The following is a 23,609-nucleotide window of genomic DNA, read 5'->3' on the forward strand; positions in this document are numbered from 1 at the left end:
GTACATGTTTCAGAACTGCAGGTCACAGGAGTTTGTAAGTGGGTTGTAAATTATGTTGGAAAACAAGCCCTGCTCTTGTTTTCATTCAAAGGGGAAAATATAACCCCTGTCATTTTACTGCCTCACCTGCTGAGACTCAAACGGTTGCCATGATGGTAACTGAGATCGTTAAGTGGGACTTGGACAAAGTGACAATTAATGGCAGATCAGGGTAAGGAAAGCATATGCTTAAGTGCTGAATATTTCATGGTTATTAGAAGTGATCAAATATATCAAATTTCAGTATTAAGTTATTTGAAAAACAAAAATCTGTGCTTTCTGGAAACCTGAAATTAAAACTGAAAATGCTGGAAACACTCAGCAAAGCCAGGCAACATCTGCAAAAACTCCACCAACTCAGAGTTCCTAGCCTTTTTGGTTTTTTCTATTGTAAGTGATTTGAATTTTAATGCATACAATAGACAGGCAGAGCATTTTTAAATGGTGAGATTTTGGGTAACGCTAATGTTCAAAGCGTCCCGGACGTCTTTGTACACAAGTCAGCAAAAGTACCAGCAAGTGATTTGGAAGGCAAACGGAATGTTGTCCTTTATTATGAGAAATGTGAGTATAGACAAAAAAAGATATTTTAATGCAATTAGACTTGAATTCTTAACATAAGTAAAGATATACTTGCATCAGAGGGATTTCAGTGAAGACTCGTTGACTTATTTCAGGGAAGGTGAGTGTACAAGATGAGGAAGGATTGGCTAGTCCAAGCACGTACTCTCATTTAGAGGGACGAGGGGAGATCTTGTTAAACTTGTGGACTCAACAGCTGAATGCAGGGACGGCATTTTTTTCTGGCCGAGGAACTGTGATCTAAGAGTTGATCTCAGAAGAAGGGCTAAGCCATTTAGGCTGAGTGAAGGAGAAATTACTGAGTTATGTGTCCCTGGAATTCCCTATCTGGGTGGAGTTGTGGATGCTCAGTCACTGACTGCAAAAAAAAACAGAGATTAATCAATTTCTGAATACTAAGAAAATCAAGGAGATGGGTATAGAAAATGGCTTTGAAGGAGATAATCAGGCTTGATGTTAATGAATGACAAATGGCTGAATGACCAGTTCCTAGTCTGATTTCTTTATGTCCCTGGATTCTTGAAGAAGTGAAGGCTCACCATCTCATTTGGATAAATTACACTTGTGTTCCTTAATTACACTTTCATATAATGATTACTTCTGACGGGATGTGGGTAAACCACTTTAAATCATATCTCTACCTCTGGTTATATGCCATACCTTTCTCTCTTCCCTCTCTCAGATCTTTGACCTTTTCAATGTATAAAGCCAGATATGTCAAACAGCAAATATTTCCAGCCACATTATCCTTCCTGCATTTTTTTTGCTGAGATTCTGCAGTTGTTTTTAAAGAAATGATACCATTGCAAAGCTCGAAGAAAGCAGAATACAGCACTATCAAAAATTCTCTGAGGGATGGATCTCCCCTTTTCTGGTACTGGATGATGTAGGGTCTGGGGTGTCCAATCATAATGCCATCAAGCAATGCGAGCAATCAATAAAGTCACAGAGTACTTACAACAAAGCAGAAAGTAAAAAGACATTATTTTTGAATTACAATTTAAACATTATAGAGCACAACATAGTGATAGGAACAGTTAAAGATTAAGGTAGAAATTAAAATAGCATAATTTAATTTTTGGTTGAAATATTTATTTGAGGGTAAAACATAGATGAAATCAACAAAATGCAGTGCAATTTGTTGCCCCTTCTGCCTACATGAAGGACAAGTGCCTCAATTGCAGGGAACACCACCACTTGCAGGTTCCCTTCAAAGTTTCTTTCCATACTGATTTGGAAACATCACAGTACCCCATGATCACTGGGTCGGAATCCTAGAGCTAACGACATTGTGGCAGTATTTTCTGACAATTGCCTTTTGATGTCCATGGACATTCTCCACTGCTGTTGGTTAAGCAAAAATTCCTATTGAGTTTATCCACAGCATACAAAATGTTGATATGGTCTTCTTGGTATTTAAGCTACATGTGCCTCTTCCTTTTCACCTAACTCTATATCAGCACTGCTTGCTATTGCCAATGTGCTTATCTATCCTATCCGTACATTCCTCTATAGTAGAATGGCCATATGTCTCCAGCTTCCAGACACAGTCCTTAGTATAGCAAACAATATTGCCAGAAGTATCGCCAGTTTGGGAAGTGTATCTAGACAATAAAACAGGTGTAGAGGTGAGAGGCTGTTGTGGAGAGTGACAACTAACCTGAAACAGGGCATTTGCCCACTTGGAGGAGGCTAGACAAGGAGCCAAGCAACCCAGCCAACTTCTGCACGCATGTTCCAGGCTGCACAGGTGGTGGTGTTTTTGCTAGAGCTTGCTGCTAACCACACTGAAAGCTCACACTCAGCATTTCAGGAGCAGCCTCTTCTCCTCTGCCATCAGGTTTCTGAATGGACAATGAACCCATGAACACTACCTCATTTTTTGCACTGCCTATTTATATTTTTCAGTATATCTCTTATTGTAACTTATAGTATGGTTTATGTGAGGCGCCAGATCTCAGGGTTGTACATGGTGATGTATATGTATTTTGATAATAAATTTATTTTGAACTTTGACTTGTACTGCTGCTGCAAAGTAACAAATTTCATGACATGTCAGTGCTAGTAAACCTGAGTTGGAAGAGGACATAATCTTGAAGTGGCAAAGTTAGTGTAAGTGCAGAAGGTTGGGTTGAAGGTAGGGACGGGGGGGCAGCAAGTTGGAGTCAGTGAGATGAGCGGGGAAAAGATATCAGAAGGGAGCTGGAGAAGATTGTGGTGGGGATGCAGAGGTGCAGTGAAGAGATGGGAAGGAGAACGGAAGACAGAAGAACACTTAATACATTTGGCTGAGCTCTTAGAACCTTGAACACAATATCCTGCACACACAGCTGGACCCCACACCATTTATCAGTGCAGTGTCCCACGGCAATAGTGCTGATGAGTCTGAATGCGCCTCGATCGTGTGACAGTGCATTCATGCAAGTTCTATTCACTTTGGTTTTCCATTTGTAGTATATTAATAAAATGGAAAAAAGAAAATTCATCATTTTCTTCCCTTGATGTGCTCCCATCCCAAGTGATCTTGGATTCAAATCAAGTATTGTGGTCACTTCAATATATGTTTGCTCACTAGATAAAACCTAAATGAAACAAGAAATTTCAAAGGTGGGTCCTGAATCTATTATCACCAATGTAAGTTGCTCATTTGGTCTAAAATCCTAACTGGGTAAAAAAAAAAGAGCAATCAAAGTGAAGCAATCTGTTGAATATCTAAGTTAATATTGAAACTTAAACTCCAAATGATATGCACTAAAAATCAGGAACCAGTTTCACAGGGTAAGTAATTGCAGGAGCAAACCTGCATATCATTTCTGTGCAGTGAAGTTGTTTTGATTCCCTTTTACTCACACACTCACACACGTGCACACACCCCCCCCCCACACACATGTATGTTTGACACAATTAAAGGTTTATGCTGAGTTGAAATCAAAAGCCATTTGCCTGTTCTGTTCCTGGCTGAGCATGTTTTGGTTGCTTACACTGGAACAGAGAACACTGCAATAAGTTAGGCGGCACTGCTTCTCTTAAAAATAAGTTTTCTTTTTGCTGTTTTGTAACCCAGACTGGGTTTGAAACCCTGTGTCACTTTGGACAGAAGGTTTTGATCCTTGGGTGGTAGGGGTGGATAGGGGTTGGCGTGGGGTGGGGGAGAAAGGGTGTATAATCTGTTTTACAAAACACTGTCACTTGCAGTAACAGCTTTCTTCAGTATCCCTACTCTCTGCTTTTGTTCTACAAACAAGAGAAAAATTTAGAGGCTTCAAAACTGATTTGCAGCCGCCTTCCTTTAACTTTAAATACTAACTTTCCTGCGCTGTCACCAATGGGAAGTCTGATACGTCCCATTACAAATCTTCTCTGTCCATTTGTCCTGTGAGAATGAGGCTCATTGTTTCTCCCTTCAAAAGACCTAGGTTTGTTGAAATGTTACAGATGTTCTCAAAACCATTGATTCTGTGGCATTTCATTGTAACAGAATGATGTTAATAAAGTAGCTTTGAATACAACAGTTGCCTAAGGTAGAATGGAAAGCATCGTTTAATGTTTTCTCAACTGTAATTACTCTAAGCATAAACTGGGCAGTGAAAAAGTGATTGTAGTTTTAGCTGTGCAGTGCAGCAATCAGTTAGTTGTGCGAATGCTCCCAGTTCAAAATCGCTTCTCACGTATTTATAAAAGATATAAATATTTTGTTCATTTCTGAGATCACATTAGAAAGGGACTGTAGCAGAAATTGTAATAAGCTGAGATGGAATCCAACATTTCTTGCATGGTCGCCTGTATAATGTGGAGATGACTGTGTGAAAAGGGGGGTGCCCAGCATCTAAGACCCAACACAATGAAAATGCAATGAATCGGAATGCCTCACAGATCATAGCGGAATCGGAATTTCCAGCAAGGAAAATCTTTTCATGGTGAATTAAGTGGTGGAGGAGAAAAATAGTGATGAAAAAAAGGTATGCTCAGTTTCACAAATGCTGCACCCGATGCTCAGGGGTGGAAGATTTAAGAACCTTGGTGAAGGCTCTGAAGAATAGAATGTGGAAAATTGAATTTACTAAACAATTAAGCATTGAATTAGCCTGCATCCAGTATTAGAGAGAGAAAAGGGAGGAGGGGGATGGGAAAGGAGTAGGAAGAGACAAATAAATCGGAGCAGCTCATTAAGGGATAGTGAATATGTCAGCCCAGTTGTGTGGCAGTGGATGTAGTTGACAGTGAATCATTGCAGAGTTCTTTTAAGCAACCTTTTTTTTGAAGTCATACACTTAATCTGGTTAATAAAAGCTTTTTTTTCTGCTTAGACCAGTCTGTTTCTCCATATTTTTCATATTATATTCAGCTTTTCTATTAATTACAAATTGTATTGCCAATCAACAAGAGTAGTAAACGAAAGAATAAATGGAATGAGAGTGCCCTAGAGATGTCACTTCTAGAATCTGGTGTATCCCAGAACTCCCCTGGGTCTCTGCAACCTCCCACATGCCTTTCTGGTCTTCTGTTCAATTATAGTTAATGCAATAGTTTGCCATTTTCTCTTTCTAATTATATTTTCAAGTGGGATTTGTAGCAGATAGAAAAACATCCTTTTACATGTTGAGGCTTTGTGCCTGGTATTGGCAGTCCCCTGAGTGCTGTACTATTCTTTCTACAGAGCTCTGAATAAACAAGTCCCCCTTTTAAAACTAGCAATGGTGCAAGCTGACAATAAATACTTTAACCCTGTACACACTGAATATGTGTTCAGGATTGCAACAAGCAGCTTATTTTCAATTGCTTTCAGCATTGAGACCTTTCAATGGCATTATTTTTTTGTCACCTGTTAATATTTCGTCTTAGCATCAGCAGATTGCTTTGTTTGAAAGTGTGTGCGAGCATTTGTTAGGCACTTTTAAAATGAAAAATGAGCATGATGTTTAGTGGTCAAGCATCCCATGAGGTGCAATGTTAAGATAGTTGAATCAGCAACTGCAGCAAATAAAAGGCAACCTATAAAGTCTCTGCTTCTCCTTTGTGACAGCAGCATTTGATATTTATGGCATTGTCATCATCTCCCCTTTCCACACAGCACAAATAAGAGATTGTCCCCAGGGCAAGCATAGAACTATGTGTGAACCTGGGTCGGTATTTTCATCTCTCCACTCCTTGGCCAGTTCAGATGCTGGTAATCCAGCGTTCTTGACAGCAAACACACATCACACACTTGCCACAAACAGACTTTTCAATTTGTGGGCAGATAGAAATCTTCCTGGAATGGCTTTATCTTCTTCGATAGATGTTTGTGTGGTACTTAAAAACAAAACAAAATCAGCAGTAAAGCAATAAAGAGATAAACAGAACTGACTCCTCGTCCCTTCAGGATAGAATTCCTGCAAATAAGCAACGTTTCTTAAGGAAAAATGTCCTGACATGAACAAAGGGTTCCCCTCCTTGAAAGGATTATAGTTGGGCACTAATCCAATGGGAAGTTCTGTAAATTGGCACTAACCACACATATGTGTACACTGTTAATCCATTAGTTTAAACATTGAAGTTGCTCACCTCCGAACCTTAGCATTAAGAACTGATGATTTAGATTTTTTTTTGTGCCACGTTTCTGGGTTATTTCAAAATAATCAGTGACCAACAGCATTTCTGAAAACCTGCAAGATTTATGCTGAATTGCAGGGAGTTCAGGCGCTGGAATGTCATAAAATGTATGGTTAATGGAAACATTTTAAAATACAGTACCTGTTGTTATTCCAACTTTTAAAGAGAATATATGTTTGAACAGCAGCTTCATCCCCTGCCTGGTTAATAAAAAAGTGTTTACTTAATAGCAATGTCTGAAGGAAGCTATCCTTTACCAAGCCAATCTTTCAGAATGAGAGGATATCCCTTTCATGGATAATGTAGAAAATGTTTATTCAAAATAATAATAAACTACCTGTGACAGTAAAAGTCTGAAAAAGGTTGATGATTATTTAGAAATAATCCAGGAACATGACACAAACATTTCCAAATCATCACCTTATATGCAGTGTTAGCTGTGGTTCAGTTGGTGGCATCTTTCCTGTGAGTTAGAAGGATGAGGGTTCCTACTCCAGGGACTTGAACACTAAACCGAGCCAGGTATATTAATGTAGAACCGTAAGAATGCCATATTTAAACCGCTATCCTTCTGTTTGGAGATTATATTGGTACTTCAACTGTAAAGAATCCTGCAATACCGTTTATTGGAAGTGTCGGCAAGTTATCCTTTGTGTCCTGTCCAATAATTATTGTTCAATAAAACTTGCTTATAAACCAGTTATCCAGTCATTATCATATTGCTGCATAAGGACCTTGCTTGTGCAAGTGTTTAGCTATATTGCAACAGTACACCAGATTATTTGGAAGGTACAATTGCTGTGAGCAGTGATGTGTAAAATGAGTCCAACTTCCGTGATTCAAATTTTACCATGTAGTATCTTAGTTATTTTGTAAATCCATTGAGGATGTTTCCTATGGTGGGAAAGTCTAAGACTAGAAGACATAACCTCAGAATAGAGTGGTGTCCTTTTTGAATGGCGATGAGGAGGAATTTCTTTAGCCAGAGAGTGGTGAATCTGAGGAATTCTTTGCACAGCAGCTGTGGAGGCCAAGTCTTTATGTATATTTGAGGCAGAGGTTGATAGATTCTTGATTGGTCAGGGCATGAAGGGATACAGGGAGAAGGCAGGAAAATAGGGCTGAGAGGGAAAATAGATCAGCCATGGTGAAATGGTGGAGCAGATTCGATGGGCTAAATGGCCTAATTCTGCTCCTATATCTTATGGTCACTGTGAGTATGTAAAAAAACATAAAGAGGAGAGTGGATCTAAGACCGCTAGAAAATTAGGCTAGACAAATAATAACAGGGGACAAGGAGATGGCAGATGGACTAAGTGAGTATTTTGCATCAATTTTCACTGTGGAAGGCACTAGCATAGTGCCAGATGTTGAAGGGTATGATGGAAGCGATGTGAGTGTAGTTACTTTTACAAGGGAGAAGGTGCTCAAAGCCCTAAGGGTACCTAAGTCTCCCAGGCCAGATGAACTGCACCCTAGGGTTCTGAAAGAGGGAGCGGAAGAGAGTGTGGAGGCATTAGGAATGATTTTTCAAAAATCATTGGACTCTGGCGTGGTGCCAGAGGACTGGAAAATTGCAAGTGTCACTCCACTCTTTAAGAAAGGAGGAAGGCAGCAGAAAGAAAATTATAGATCAGTTAGCCTGACCTCAGTGGTTGGGAAGATGTTGGAGTCAGTTGTTAAGGATGAGGTTATGGAGTACTTGGTGACACATGACAAGATAGGACAAAGTCAGCATAGTTTCCTTAAAGGAAAATCTTGTCTGACAAAGCTGTTGGAATTCTTTGAGGAGATTACAAGTAGAATAGATAAAGGGGATGCATTTGATTGATGTTGTATATTTGAACTTTCAGAAGTCCATTGACAGCGTGACACACATGAGGCTACTTACCAAGTTAAGAGCACATAGTATTACAAGAAAGTTACTGGCATGGTTAAAACATTAGCTAATTGGTAAGAGGCAGTGAGTGGGAATAAAAGGATCCTTCTGTGGTTGGCTGCTGGTGACTGTTGGTGTTCCGCAGGGGTTGGTGTTGGGACCACTTCTTTTTATGCTGTATATCAGTGATGAAACAGATGGCTTTGTTGCCAAGTTTGCAGATGATAGGAAGATTGGTGGAGGGGCAGGTAGTGTTGAGGAAACAGGTAGGCTGCAGAAGGACTTAGACAAATTAGTAGAATGAGCAAGAAAATGGCAAATGAAATACAATGTTGGAAAATGCACGGTCATGCACTTTGGTAGTAGAAATAAATGTGCAGACTATTTTCTAAACAGGGAGAAAATCCAAGCATCTGAGATGCAAAGGTACTTGGGAGTCCTTGTGCAGAACATTCTAAAGGTTAACCTGCAGGTAGAGTCAGAGGTGAGGAAGGCACATGCAATGTTAGCATTATTTTCAAGAGCTGTAGAATATAAGAGCAGGAATGTGATGCTGAAGCTTTATAAGGCACGGGTGAGGCCTCATATTGAGTATTGTGAACAGTTTTGGACTCCTCATCTCAGAGAAGATGAGCTGATGTTGGAGAGGGTTCAGGGGAGTTTCACAATTATGATTCTGTGAATGAAAGGGTTATCATACGAAGAACGTTTGATAGCTCTGGGTCTGTACTCGCTGGAATTTAGAAGGATGGGGAGGGATCTCATTGAAACTTTTAGAATGTTGAAATGGCTGGACTGAGTAGATATGGAAAGGATGTTTCCCATGGTGGGGGGGTTTAGGACAAGAGGTCACAGCCTCAGGGTAGAGGGGCGTCCATTTGAAACAGAGGTGTGAAGAAATTTCTTTAGCCAGAAGGTGGTGATTTTGTGGAATTTATTACCACAGGCAGCCGTGGAGGCCAGGCTGTTGGGTGTATTTAAGGCAGACCTTGATAGGTTCTTGATTGGACATGGCATCAAAAGTTACGGGGAGAAGGCTGGGGAGGGGAGCTGCGGAGGTTTAATTTAGATCAGCCATGATTGGATGGCAGAACAGACTCAATAGGCCAAATGGCCAATGTCTTATGTAATATACAGACCAGTGCATATTCACTACTGTCAGATATGATGGTGCTGGGGACTGAAAAAGGGAGTTAACACTGCTTGAATCAAAGAAGTATTTTATTAACTTTTCAAAAATAATTGGATTATTGATCCTGAATCTGATGTTAAATGGTAATTTGCCCAATGTAGGCGTACTCTTTACATATAACTGCCACCTCAGTTTGGATGGAAACTTTCCGCTGCATTTCAAGAGCTGGTTCTGAAAGTTAGATTATTTTTGTTCTTGTGACAAAGTGCAGATGTGGGAGAAGAGCTCACTGTAATTGTTTTTATTCCTCCCAAAATTGAATTTACAACCAATTTTTTTCATATCTCAATGTAACTTTGAAACATACCCAGTGCTAAGCAGTAGCATCTGTTTTCTGCTGCATGGTACAAGGTGCCTAGGTATGGACTGAAAATACCAAGTCCATGTGAATGCTTGTTTTTGCTTAATCCAGACCTGGTCCATTAGCAACACAAGTCAGTAAGTACTGAGTCACGAACCATTGCCTAACCCTGCTTTCACTATGAAACCAATTTTAAACTCCTATGTCTATAATTCATTTCAACTCTTGCAGTTTTATTCTTGCCATTTTAACTATTGTTAGCATTTGTGGCTAAAGACAACATACATCAGTGTTGTCAGTGCCATGGGTCGGGGATGGCCGTGTCACTTCTTGAGTCAGAAAATTAAGGGTGTTTTTCCCTCTGCAAAGACTAGAGGACAAAGCACTAAGCTGACAGTCCCATGCAGTGTTGCAAGGGTGCTGCCTTGTTGATAGTGGTGTTATTAATACGAGTCTCAGTCTGCCCCCTCAGATTGATTTAAATGATCCCTTAGCACCATTGTAAAGAAGTGCAGAGGAATTCTATTGGTGACCTGGTTAACATCTACCTCTCCACCAAAGTCACTTAAACATCTGGTCACATTCACATAACTATGGGAGCTTGACATGTTCAAATTCATTGTAACATTTCTCACATTACATCTGGGTTTCGGACTTGCAGAGGCTGCGAAAAGTGCCACAGAGGTGTTTTAAACGAGCAGTTCTGCTCGTCTTAATTCCCAGTGTTGTTAAATCTTATTGTTAAAGCCAGGTTATCTACCTGATTATTTTCTTTCTTTAATATATTCTGAAGATGTGGCTGGCAGTTCCAGCATTTATTGACTGTCCCTAATGTGGCCTGGACTGAGTGAGCCAAAATGTGAACTAAATTGACAGCTCTGGAGTCACACATAGGCCAGATGCCATGAGGATGGCAGATTTCCATCACTGATGAACATTTGTAAATCAGATGTGGTTATGGTTACCATTGCTGATGCTAGATTTTTATTCCAGATTTCTTTAATTACTTGAATTTTCATTCTTCAGCCATCTTGGTAGGATTCACATTCATGTGTCTGGATCAATGGTCCGGCTCCATGGTACTATTGCAGTCATTTAACTGCTACCCTACCATATCCATAAAGTTGTTGGTTTGTAAAGCAAATATGCTCCTGAATATTGAATCTTAAGAAAACAGAAACAGTAGGAGGCCTTTCAGCCAGTTCTACCATTGGTCATTGCTGAGTTGTATCTTAGCTCCACCTACCTGTGGGGAAAACCAAATGGGATTAGTGTCAGATTAGTGTAGGCGAGTGCTTCCTGGTTAGCGTGTACGGTCGGGCCTGTTTTCATGTGACTCTCTGTAACCTAACTTCATTCGGCAACCCTCAAAATCGTTGGCTGACAAAAATCTGTAAATATTAGTTCTGATACTTCCAGTTGCCTCACGGCCTAAGTGGCTCCTGAAGGAGGAAGCTCTGACTCCCACTGCACTTTGTGTGAAGAACTATTTCCTGATTTTGTTGTGAATGTCTAAACTAGTAAGTTTTTCTGGAGGCACCTTTTCCCCCCTCCCCAAGCATCCCCCTCCCCACAAGGACACGTCCCCAACTCACAACAACACCTCCCCACTGACCATCATCAAAGCACATAGTTTCCTTCATCTATCTTATTAATTCCTTTAATCATCTTGAAACCTCAGTTAGCTCATCTTTTAATCTTCTAGGTTCAAGGGGCTATAAGCTATGCCTGTACAACCTGTTCTCATAATGAAACCTGTTTAACCCCTTTTACCATTAGCCTAAATATGCAAATTTTGACGGAAGAAACAAGTCCGATTAATGCCAATATTGTGAGAAGCTTGCACAGTGGTCTCCCGTATCATTTCTTGTCATTTAATTTGTTTGAAAATTGACGGATTATCTTTGCCAGCCAGTTGTTGCACTATTTACAAAAGTAACAAATCCTTATCCCTGAAAAGCTGCACAAATCTCTGACCTACACAATAAATAATTATAGGTTTAGAGTGCTGTAAACTCTGTTTGTGATTTGCAGACTTTGAAGGATGCATTTTAGCTCCAGTAGAAACCACCTGGCAATCCATGCTGTGACCACTGAGAGATTTTAATATCCTGCCTACATGCATCTTTAGTCTTGTGGTCCTACTGGACAAGTTACAAGTGGGAACTGGGTTGTGAATATTCTTACTGATTAGCAATGGGTGGTTTGGTGTTCTAATTCTGAGAGATAGGAGTTGCAACACCCCTATTTGAATGGTACTATAGGGCAGCTAACTGTTTTCACCTAATATGGGCTGATCCAAGACTTCAGGTCTGATAGATCAGCTAGCGTACCAGGCCCCTGCACAGGTAGTGGATTAACTACAAAGCCTGTGGCTTTCTGGAGTGCTCTGCTACTCACCAATAAAGATTAAAGCAGAGGCCTCATTGTGGAGAGCTCAAGGCCATAATATTCATTTGATTCCCAATCAGAGTTGCTACCGTTATCAATTCTCAAGCCATTCCAGTCTTAAGCAACTCTTCAGTGGCAGTCCTTATTCTCTTTTTATAGTTCTTCCCTTATCCTCTTCCAGTTTCTAACTAAAGCCTGTGCACGTTCAGCTTGGCAGAGGTGCGATTGGAGGCTACCCATGAAAGTGCAAGTTTCCAGTGGTATTATTGTTCTGAACTCTCCGAGCTTCACACTTGGAACTTCAGCTAAATGCAGGACAATGCACATCTGCAATCATTGGCACTCTATTGCAGTTAAAGTGCTTAAATGAAACAAAACCACTTTGAATAGTATTAATCTATATGTAGTTCTATATGCCATTTAAGCAGAGTGTCAGCATAAAGTACCCTTTGAACCAAAATTTGGAGTAAATCTCGGAGCTAGTTAATGGGTTAAATTACTGTCATAGTAGGTGGACTACATAGCTGTTCAAATGTAAAGGCTTTACAAGTGCTTGATAACGCTCCTGTGCAAGTCACCACCTACATGTGCATTCCATTTTCATTTGCTGCCAAAGAACATTAAAAATGCCAAAAGGTTTGCTTTTAATATGTTGTCAAAAAGTTATCAGCTGCTTTTATTTGCCAGGATGGGTGCGGCTAACTGAAAAAGAATAATAGTGTTGCAGTGAGTGCCTAATCTTGACTGGGATATATATTTTCAAAATAACAAGCTACTTCCCCACAGGAAAACAGTGTATCCAGTGAAACAGTGACATTCTGTCTGTCTCCCAACCACTGGTTCAAAGCTGGCATCAGTGACTGTTCGTTCCATGCCTATCCTTTATTGATCGGAGGAAAAAGGACAGAAGGAGGAATAATAATTGAGAGAGGGGAAATCATAAAATAAAAAAGACCAGTTTGTTACTGTGCTCACTTTTTGTGTTTTTGTTGTATATAAATTTATATACTCCGTTTCTATCTTGAAATAATAGAAACAATCAGGTCAACTTAGCCATGTCACTGCAAACTTAGAACAGAGAATACACAGATATGGGCTCTTCAGCTCCCACTGCACCGGCTGAGATGCTGATTTGAACTGCATGTCTGCACATGGCATTTGTATATAAAAAAAGCTTGCCTTGTAAATCTCCTTCAAAGTTTTGTCCTTGTCATCTGAAATTGATGCCCTCCTTGGACCTTAGGTATTTGATATCTTCACCCTTGGAAAAAACTCTTGACTATTACTTTATCTATGTCTTTCATAATTTTGTATTTTTCTGTTGGGTACTTAGAATAACTTCCCTCTGTGATGGTCCCAGATGATTTATTGATTAAGAATAAAATTGGTTTGGATATGTGATTCAGTAATGGCAGTGCAAAGATTTATCTTTATTTTTGGGAATTTCTAATACTTGAAGATACTTAATACTTAAGTCTTAGGTCTTTTAAATAACGTCATCTAGGTCTTTTGTAATGATGAGAGTGGAACTGATGTTATTTCATATCTGGTACAGTACTGATATAGTTAGTGAACAGAATCCCAGTGACTGACTGTTCAAAGGCCAAAGCTGGACTTTGATATGCAGTAGAACAGGACAGTAGGATGAAAAGAGTAGACAGCCAGTACAGTGGCAGCAACAATTTGCATTTGTTATGGCATTGTTAATTCGAAGAACAAAGTGGAGCTGATATTAGGCAAGATAACTGAGTGTTTAAAAGTGCAATTATATCATAATTGAAGAAACAATTGGATTCCATATGTGAGAATGATGGCATGATTGAGCCATGTAAAGAAGCATCAAGGTCTGACTTCTGGTGCTCTGAGATCCTTCGTGTCCACCTGAAAAAGAAGATGGAGCCTTAATGTATGACCCCATCTAAAAGCTGATAGACACTTCCTCCGTGTTACATTTAACCATCAGCCTAGATTTTTCTGCTCAAGTCTCTGGAGTGAGACTTTGCTTTTGTTGGATGGGGGCCTTGCTGGGAAGGCTATTTTTGGCCATCTCTCATTGCCTTTAAAAGGTGGTGGGACGAGCCTTCACTCTTTGTGAAGATGGGCAGGAGATTTGATTCACACTGGTGTGTGGACCCCATCACACCGGCTGCCAGGAAGCCCTTTAACGTTTCCTTATTTCTTTGAGTAAAGTGCTGGAGCTGTACGAGCTGCTGAAAGCTGATGTACGCCTGACATCAGCAACGCTTCTGATGACTCATAGAGGCCTACTGAGGTGTACAGAGCTGTGTGAACACAAAAACAATGCTGGCACTCCATCCAGTGGCCTCAAATGGCCACAGGCGAATAGGAAAGAGCTTTTACTCCGTCTTTTACCTCAGTTAAGGCTAGATGTTGTGATGTTGGTCAGTGTTCACCTTTCAGCTCTCTTATCAGTGTCGTTCCCTCCCCCAGACTTGGAACAGAGATCACGATGACACAGCATCAACGCGCTCAGGAGGAACGCCAGGACCCTCCAGCGGGGGACATACGTCACACAGTGGGGATAACAGCAGTGAGCAAGGTAAGAGACCACGTGATGGCTAACATGTTAATGGTTGTTAACGAAATAACTAACGTACCTGCATCTTGCCAGAGAGGTGAGAAGCTCCATCATATAGCAATCTGATAATGAGCAAGTAATCTATTTTAATGATGGTGTAAGAATGAATGTTGGCCAGAGCTCTCTGCTCTGCCTTCATATTGTGTCATGAGATCTTTACCATCCAGGAGAGGAGCATTCAGGTAATTTGTTTAATATCCCGTCAGAAGTGCCGCACCTCCGATGGCCCAAAACCCCTGCAGTGTCGGCCAAGACTTCTGTGTGCGTCTCTGGAACAAGGCAGACCCATGATCATCCAATTCGTGAGAGCATTACCAGTAGAGCCAAAGGCGACAGGAAGGAAGGGTGGGGATACAAGGGTTTGGAAATTAGATGAAAACTTAAACAGCAATCAAGGGTGGAGAGAGGGGGAAATCCTTGCTGAGTATTTCTCCTTGGCTAATGGGTAAGGCTGAAGCCAATTTTATACTTTACATTATTACTTCTTTAACGATTAAGTAAAAGTAAGGATTACATTGGCTTCCTAATTGAGCTTCTGTGTATTTAGTAGGGATGGATGGCAGGACCGGCTGCAGTTTCACATCTGACATGAATTTTAATGATAATAATATGGTTGCACAGGACTTGTATGCAACATGTTCTGCAGCAGTACCTATATGTTGTTAGAAGTGGAAGTCTGTGGAGTATTTTTGCCAGTCAGTAAACTCATAGCCGATCATCTATCTGAGGACCACATTTGCATCTTGTATCGTATAATCTCCTTCCTGTCCGAATTTCTTATTGATCTTGGCCTTGAAGGTACTCACTAACTGAGCATCTACAGCCCTAGAGAAAATTTCTTTATTGCCTGAGTGAAGAGCTTTTTGAGTTCTACATAGCTGAATGCCTGCCTAATTTGCACTGCACATAGCATCCATCCTTTCAATCCTGTCCTGTTCAGAATTACACCCGTCTCCAAGAGGTCATCTCATTTGCCTAAAATGCAGTAAGCAGCAGTTCAGATGAAGGGCCACAACAAAAATTGTCAACTGTCTATTTCCCTCTGTAGATGCTACTTCGTCCTCTGAGTTCCACCAGTAGTTAGCTTTGTGAGCCATTATCATACTGTCTCTTCCCAGTTCTCGATTTGTAAGACACAACTCTTAAAGTTCAATACTATTTAGCATCATAATCGCTGACTATCACAGCTGCTGTTAGCTTTAATACACATATTTGTGGAACACACGAGAAACAAACGCTCAGATGTTGATGTAACCTGTACTATATGGATGGTGGTTCATACATTATAATTATGATCACATTGTTTGTTCATGGACTCCTTGAATAAACTAATCTCTGTTATGGAATAGATGTCATTTGTTAACAATTTTAAAACGGTAACTAAATTTTGAAGAAAAGTTTGCTCTAATACAGTTAGCTCACCACGGCTAACTTCTATTTCTTCAGAAAGATACGATTTGAGTACGTGTGAAAACGTCTGTATGTGCAATGGTATAGACTGGGAGGAACATTGCAATACTAGTGATAAACTGAAAGCAAAAAAATGCTTTGAATTTAAAATTCTTGCAAATTACAGGAAGTAAATAAGTATCTTTTAGCTGCTAAATCTGTTTTATTTAAAATGTCTAACAATTCACATTTGAACTAACCACTTGTAAAAAGTTCATTGGTTTAACCAAATATACTGTTTTCCTTACATTAACTTTTAATGAAATAACTAAATTTAAAAAAAACAAGGTAAATTTCAGTTATGACAAGGAAGAACATTGCTATGAAAAAGATTCCAAGCTATATGGCATATGAATAAATTAGAAAGCCATTAAAATAGATGTTTGTAATTTGTTTAGACATAGGATAACTGCCCCAGTATTTTTAGCTTATTAACATTATGCGTAAGAGAAACAGTTGGAGGTGTATTTTGGAAAGTGTTTTGGAGTACCTTGAAAAGAATATTTCTTCAGTGCTTTGTCCAGTTTGATTTATACAGATTAGATTAGAAAATGTGATAGAATTCTTAGTGTTTGTCCTGTGCACTTCATCGTTAGTAACTGAATCCTCTGTGCGTAATAGGCATGTCATTCGTGCAGGGTGCTTTTGCTCATTCAAAACACATGATTGGTAAACTCACGCGGTCCTTAGGTGAAAGTTTGAATGATACCCGCTGGTAGGTTCTGCTTCATATATGTCCCTTGATGTTCGGTAAATCATCAGCCCTTTCCATCTCTGTGTGCAATGAATCAGATTCCTGCCTTACTTGGGTTGTATATCTGACCCCTCATCATTTAATTTTTAAGACTGATCCTACCTTCAACCCACTGTCTATCCCCAGATGATCTAGTCGAGGAATTTGCTTACTTTTGTGGCCTTTCCGCTAATGTACTCTATCCTCAGATGCCCCAACTCCAGATGCCTTTTGATCAGCCACTGCTTCCCTTGTACCTCCGTCAGTGGAAATCAATGGTGGCCGCCTTCCTGGTGATTGAACCGGTGTACAGGTCCCATCACTTTCCCCACACCTCTTCTTCTCACCCCAAAGCTCCAGTTCACTCCAGCACTTTGAGGGTTGCATCCCATCGGACTCAGACTTGCTCTACAGAATCTACAAGGTCACTCCTAGTAAGGGAAAGGTCTTTCTGTGTGCTGAGACAAATGAGTCTTATTTATTTGTACATGCTACTTTTTATAATTCTGGCATCTTAGAAAACTAGCTTGCAGGTTCATATATACTTTACAGCAAATTACAGCACCAAAGGGTTTTTTTGCCTGAATGATTGCAGACTAGGGTAAATCTTCCTTTAATAGTGGTGATGGATTTGAGGTGTGTGTTGCGGTGTGCACCAGATAGGAATTGCACGTTTTTGTATGTGGTGGGTGCAGTGTTCATGTGTTTGTGTGTGCATTTGCACGTGTGTGTGTGTCTGTGTGCATTACGTAGTGTTTGTCTGATTTTTGTGTGTGAGTCCGCATGTGTGTGTGTGTGTGTGTGTGTGTGTGTGTGTGTGGTAAACTGGAGGTAAAAAGCAACTCCATTTATTATTGAAGAGAATATTAAGGCAGCTGTTTCAGGCTGTGTGAGGCTGGCAGGCAGATCTGGATGAGGGACAGGGTCCACATTGTGTTCCATGTGACTGAACAACAATTTACTGGAGATAGTAGCGTGCTTTTTACATTGAAGAAAGGAATAACGGCACCGAACCAGCCAGATGTCTAATGAGTAATAGGATAGGTGGGAAGGAGCACTCTGATTGGATGGCTTAACGAGCACATTTTGTACAGAGTTTTGGCTGCAGCCCCCACCCTGACCTTTGCTCTTTATTGACCAATTTGATACTTCATTTTTCACAGTTTTCCAATTATCACTAGGCCAGAGTGTGGCCCTATCCCCATACTGCTTTCTGCACCCCCAATTCAATGATCTCTCCATGCCCACCCTCATAAACAATTTAATGGAGCATCATGGACCTTTCAAAGGTAGCAATTCAGATTTTTTGTAATCTGAGACTGACATTGCACCTTTTCACACAGTGTATCATTTTTAAAAACAAAAAAAAGGCATTAGCACCTGTCTTGCTGTTAATAGTTGGAAAAGATTCATTCTCAACAATTATTTTAATTAGAATCTTGTGCAAGGATTACAAGTATTGTTTATTTTACAATTAACTGTGGTAGTATGTTGAATTTGCAGCAGCAGGCATATGTACCCTTCATGATGAGGCCAAATGCAGGTTGGAGGAGCAGCACCTTATATTCCATTTAGGTAGCCTCCAACCTGATGGAATGAACATTGATTTCTCTAATTTCTGATAATTATACCCAACTCTTTTATCCCTTCTCCAACCTGTTTAACCTCTCACCCCCTCACCCCTTGCCCTCATGACCTACCCACCACCTCCTTCTGGTTCCCCTCCTCCTTTATTCTTGGTCTTCTGTCCTCCCCCATTAGTTTCCCTCTTCTTCAGCCCTTTAATCTTCCACCTATTCCCTCACAGCTTCTCGCATCATCTCCCCTTCCTCCACCCACCCACTTACCCCTTCTCAAGGTCTCACCTATCACTTGCTAGCTTGTATTGCTTTCTCATGCTGGGTACTGCTCCTTTCCTTTCTAGTCCCAATGAAGTGTTTCAGCCTGAAATGTTGACCGTTTATTCATTTCCAGAGGTGCTGCCTGACCTGCTGAGTTCCTCCAGCGTTTTGTGTGTGTTGCTCAACATTTCCAGCATCTCCAAAATCTGTTCTGTTTATGCGTACCAACTAACCTGTGTTGATGTTTATACTCCAGGAGACTCTCTATTCCATCTATTTCACCTCACCCTGTCAACATCTCTTTCTATTTCTCCTTCTCTCATGTGGTCAGTTAGTTTCCTTCTGAAAGCTTCTAGCCTACTAAGATCGAAGGTAATGTCTCTTGGACTAAAAACTTTCCATTAATGGAGAGATTGTATTCCGATACCATGTGATTAAAAGTATTCTTTATATTTCTGTTGTGGATTTATTAGTAACTCCATTGTATTGGCCTCCAGTTTGGGGTCACTTTATAGCACATTCCCAACTCAAATGTTGTGACCTCTTTCTTTGGCATCACTCAACTCAATATGTTATAGTATTGAGTTATGAATATTGAGAATATGCTTTAGCCAAAAACAGGTTTATTTTCTTACAGTGAGTAAATTGCACTAGTAGAGAAATATCTGCTTGAAATACTAAGGCAACTACATTTTCATCTCATTTATCGGGAATCATTTCAAAAGAAGGTGAGGAAGAAGGGAAGAGTGAAGAGACAGGGCATGGTCACTGTGCTTCAGCTTTACCTGCTGAATATTCAGTAATCATCCTTGCATTTTGAAAATGTGCAACTAAAAGCCTTTTCTGCTGTGATTTGAGTGGGCTGGAGTTGGGTGGGAGATACCTGGCAGACAAGTTAAAAGTGAAATGTTAAAATACATTGAAATACGACATGGTGCATTGGGCGATGGAGGTGAAACCCAACAAAGACGGAAAACCAATGACAACAGGACACCATTGGCCAGTCTAGGAAAGGGGGGGGGGGGCAATAGAGCTGACTGCTGCACCTGGCCTTTTGTTACCTCCCATAATGCCAGAGTGGTCTTGTCTCATTTGATAATCACAGGATGAAGTGGTATGGAGCATAATTGCACATGGCTGCAGGCATAAGGTAATGGATGAAAGTGATTCCCTATTGGGAAGAAGCAAGTATCAGATAAAAGGATATGCTGATGGCCTGTACCCCTGAAAGGCTTCAGGAGTGATACAGAGTTAACGAAACGAATACCAATGAAACATCACATGAGTTGTTAAGACCATTAATTGACATTGATAGGATGCAGAAGTGGGCTGAGAAGTGGCAGATGGAGTTCAACCCGGAGAAGTGTGAGGTGGTACACTTTGGAAGGACAAACTCCAAGGCAGAGTACAAAGTAAATGGCAGGATACTTGGTAGTGTGGAGGAGCAGAGGGATATGGGGGTACATGTCCACAGATCCCTGAAAGTTGCCTCACAGGTAGATAGGGTAGTTAAGAAAGCTTATGGGGTGTTAGCTTTCATAAGTCGAGGGATAGGGTTTAAGAGTTGCAATGTAATGATGCAGCTCTATAAAACTCTGGTTAGGCCACACTTGGAGTATTGTGTCCAGTTCTGGTCACCTCACTATAGGAAGGATGTGAAAGCATTGGAAAGGGTACAGAGGAGATTTACCAGGATGCTGCCTGGTTTAGAGAGTATGCATTATGATTAGAGATTAAGGGAGCTAGGACTTTACTCTTTGGAGAGAAGGAGGATGAGAGGAGACATGATGGAGGTGTACAAGATATTAAGAGGAATAGATAGAGTGGATAGCCAGCGCCTCTTCCCCAGGGCACCACTGCTCAATACAAGAGTATATAGCTTTAAGGTAAGGGTTGGGAAGTTCAAGGGGGATATTAGAGGAAGGTTTTTTACTCAGAGAGTGGTTGGTGCGTGGAATGCACTGCCTGAGTCAGTGGTGGAGGCAGATACACTAGTGAAATTTAAGAGACTTCTAGACAGGTATATGAAAGAACTTAAGGTGTGGGGGGGGGTGATATGGGAGGCAGGGTTTGAGGGTCGGCACAACATTGTGGGCTGAAGGGCCTGTACTGTGCTGTACTATTCTGTGTTCTGTGTTCTATAGGCATCCATCCATGCACTTGGCACCAATTTTACATTGCCTAACGTATTGCCTTATGATACCAGCAAGGCTTGAACGCTTCCACTTTTCACCCAACACACCCAGAAGCCTTTGTGCTTTTGACCTGCAGTTGCAGCCTGAAGGCTTCAAGGGAGAAAGGACATTTTCCAGTGGGTTATTTTGCAGGTCCAGCAAACAAGAGGGGGAGAAAGCTTTTTCCATGAAGTGAGGACAGAGGTGAAGTAGATTGCCCTGTAAGCAAGCTTTTGATCGTTTATAAAAAACAATTGATCACCATGAGTGCAGTTGTCATTAGCAGACATCGACTGATGGCAATTTGTCACAAGCTTAGAAGGTCATCCTGACTGGAGGTTTAAGCCTGCCTTTGATTGACCTTTACTGCTGCCATTGTCATGTGATTGCTTCAGCTCAACATGACCCTTGGATCTGAAGGAAGACAGGCAGGGCACCAGCCAGGCACTGCATCCCAGCAGGCAGCCGGCCTTTGCTGCTTAGTATGTTGCAAACTATTACATAATAAGAGAGTTACAGAAAAATTTTAGTGATTGTGGTATTTTCTGATAAGTTTGTGCTTTGTGCCTCTGTTACCTGCAGTGAAATCCCATCTGTTCCAATTCCTTTCCGTCTCCCATGTCTACCACATCTATCAACATCGACTGTACACATGAGATATCAAGGGACATAGGTACAGGAAGAGGCTATTTAATCTTCAGACCTGTTTCTCCTTTGGTGAACCAACAACTAGAAGAGAAGCTTCAAAAAAGTAGGATCTTACAAAAGTAAGGGGAATGCTGAGCATGAGGAGGCAGAATGGCCTTCTCGGCCTCTTGGCGTATCTGCAGACCGCTGTTGGTCTCTCTTTGTTTCCACAAAGCCCTCCACCACACTTCTACAACATTTCCCAGCCCTTCTCTCAGAATGTACCTCAGGACTCCAGGGCCTGAAGTTTAAGGAACAATTGAGCAGCCTAGAAATTTATTTCTTGGAAAGAAAGCAACTGATGGGTGACTTTATAGGAGTGTATTACATCATGAGAGGCATGGATGGGTTTAATGCACACAGTCTTTTTTTTAACCAGGGAAAGGGAACCATAAACTCGAGGACATAGTTTTAACGTAAGAGGGGAAAGATTTATTAGAATCATGAAGGGCAATATTTTTAAACAGAGGAATGAGCTGCGAGAAGAAATGCCCAAGGCAGACACAATAATGACATTTAAAATATATTTTGATAACTATATGGATAAGAAAATTTAGAAGGATATGGGTCAAATGTGGGCAAGTGGGCACCTTGATCAAGTTGGACCAAAGGAGTTCCCATATTGTAGTACCCTATGACTGTGATCTGCTGCCATGATTGGAAAGCAAAGGACGGCTTAGCTGACCAAAGTGGCACCAGTTAAGGTCCAAGGGCTAATTTTGTGCAGCATTCTTAGTGCCCTGAGCAGCTGGTTTATGATGCAGACAGGTACAGAATAAATTATCTCACAGTTTCTGTCCCTTGTACGTCCTGTTATCCAAAGGGCATCCTTGCTGTTGTTTTGCAGAGTTATGCGTTACAGCTCATAATTACCCAACTGCTCATGGAAGTGCACTGGCAATATAAATCCTGAAGTTCAAATATTTAAATGTAAATCAGCCCACAGCTAAGTTCTGCGCGTATTAAAAATCAGCATCCTCTCCCTGAGGCTTTCTGGGCATAATGCATAGGCCGTGGAAATGGTATTTACTTGATTTTTTTTAAAAATTAAGATTGGAGTGTCTTATATTGGAGACCGGAGCTGATGAGACGCTGATATACAGTTTTTATAGTGAGGGATTATGGCACTTGATATGCAAAATGCCATATCCCCAAATATGAGCTATGAATATTCTTCAAATGAGTTCCTGAATTTTCCTCTTATGCTCACAGTTCATCCTTCATGGTACTGTAGTCCATAATTTAGATATTTAGACCCCTATTCAATGAGCATCTGTGGATCTGTAAAATTGTATTTTCCAGAAAATCTTTCACAAAAGCCATTTAGAGAGATTTTGCTGGTGTGAAATATAGAATTGAGCTGCTGGAACATTGCTGAATACCAAGACTGAACGCTAAAATGGAAGTGGGAGCCTTCAGATTAGTATCTCTCGGTTAATCTACTAAACAAAAGTTGACTGCATCCTGGAGGATTCAGTGCCAGCAGCTGAAATGTGCTTATTAATTCACCCACAAACAATGCTTTTACCATAGCACAAGAATTGATTTTAGCGTCATACCTTTAATAGTCACTTTAAAGGAAGGTGGGGATTGCTTCAACCCCACTTTAGCCCCTCTTTCTTGATAAGACCAGGCAACCATCCAGTTTAGCATGTAAGACCAGTGTGTGTCATTCTGCCCTCCGAGTCCCTTCCTACGTTCACTCAGATCTTGGTTGATTTGTGTATGACATTAAAATTAGAGCATGGTGTTCGGAATCGATGCCAGAAGGTGCTCCTTCAAACAAAGGCTTGAGGAAATTTGAAACTCTGGCCTTCCAAAATGTATTGAGGGAAGAGGTCAGTGAGGTCTTTGAGTTGGGCTTTTCGGCAATCAGATCTACAGGTCAGAAAGCAGGCCATTCATCCTAACTTGGCTGTGCTAGCTTTTATCTTCCCCTTCAGAGTCCTCCCACTCTAATTGCATCCTTTCTTTATTCCGCCTCCCTCACAAATGCATCAGATCTTCCCTTAAGCGGATAGTTGCTTTCTGCTTCCTGAGGCAATGGGCTTCTCATTCTCACACTGTATTAGTGCAGAAATACTTCACACACTATTAATACAATCATTTAGCTACAATCTTACACTGAAACTCCCTTGTTTTAACTCCGA

The 23,609-nt window shown here is 40.8% G+C and overlaps 1 protein-coding gene across 2 annotated transcripts in view; it reads left to right on the plus strand.

Annotated features, from left to right (window-relative positions):
- Positions 1-23,609, plus strand: part of meis1a (Meis homeobox 1 a) — a 211,246-nt gene that overhangs the window by 19,555 nt on the left and 168,082 nt on the right. For both annotated transcript variants that reach the window (XM_072265438.1, XM_072265437.1), the window contains exon 7: positions 14,428-14,536. In XM_072265438.1, the coding sequence (XP_072121539.1) occupies positions 14,428-14,536 (109 nt within the window). The remainder of the gene's footprint in view (positions 1-14,427; positions 14,537-23,609) is intronic.

This window comes from Mobula birostris, chromosome 8, assembly GCF_030028105.1.
Source record: "Mobula birostris isolate sMobBir1 chromosome 8, sMobBir1.hap1, whole genome shotgun sequence".
Taxonomy (NCBI): domain Eukaryota; kingdom Metazoa; phylum Chordata; class Chondrichthyes; order Myliobatiformes; family Myliobatidae; genus Mobula; species Mobula birostris.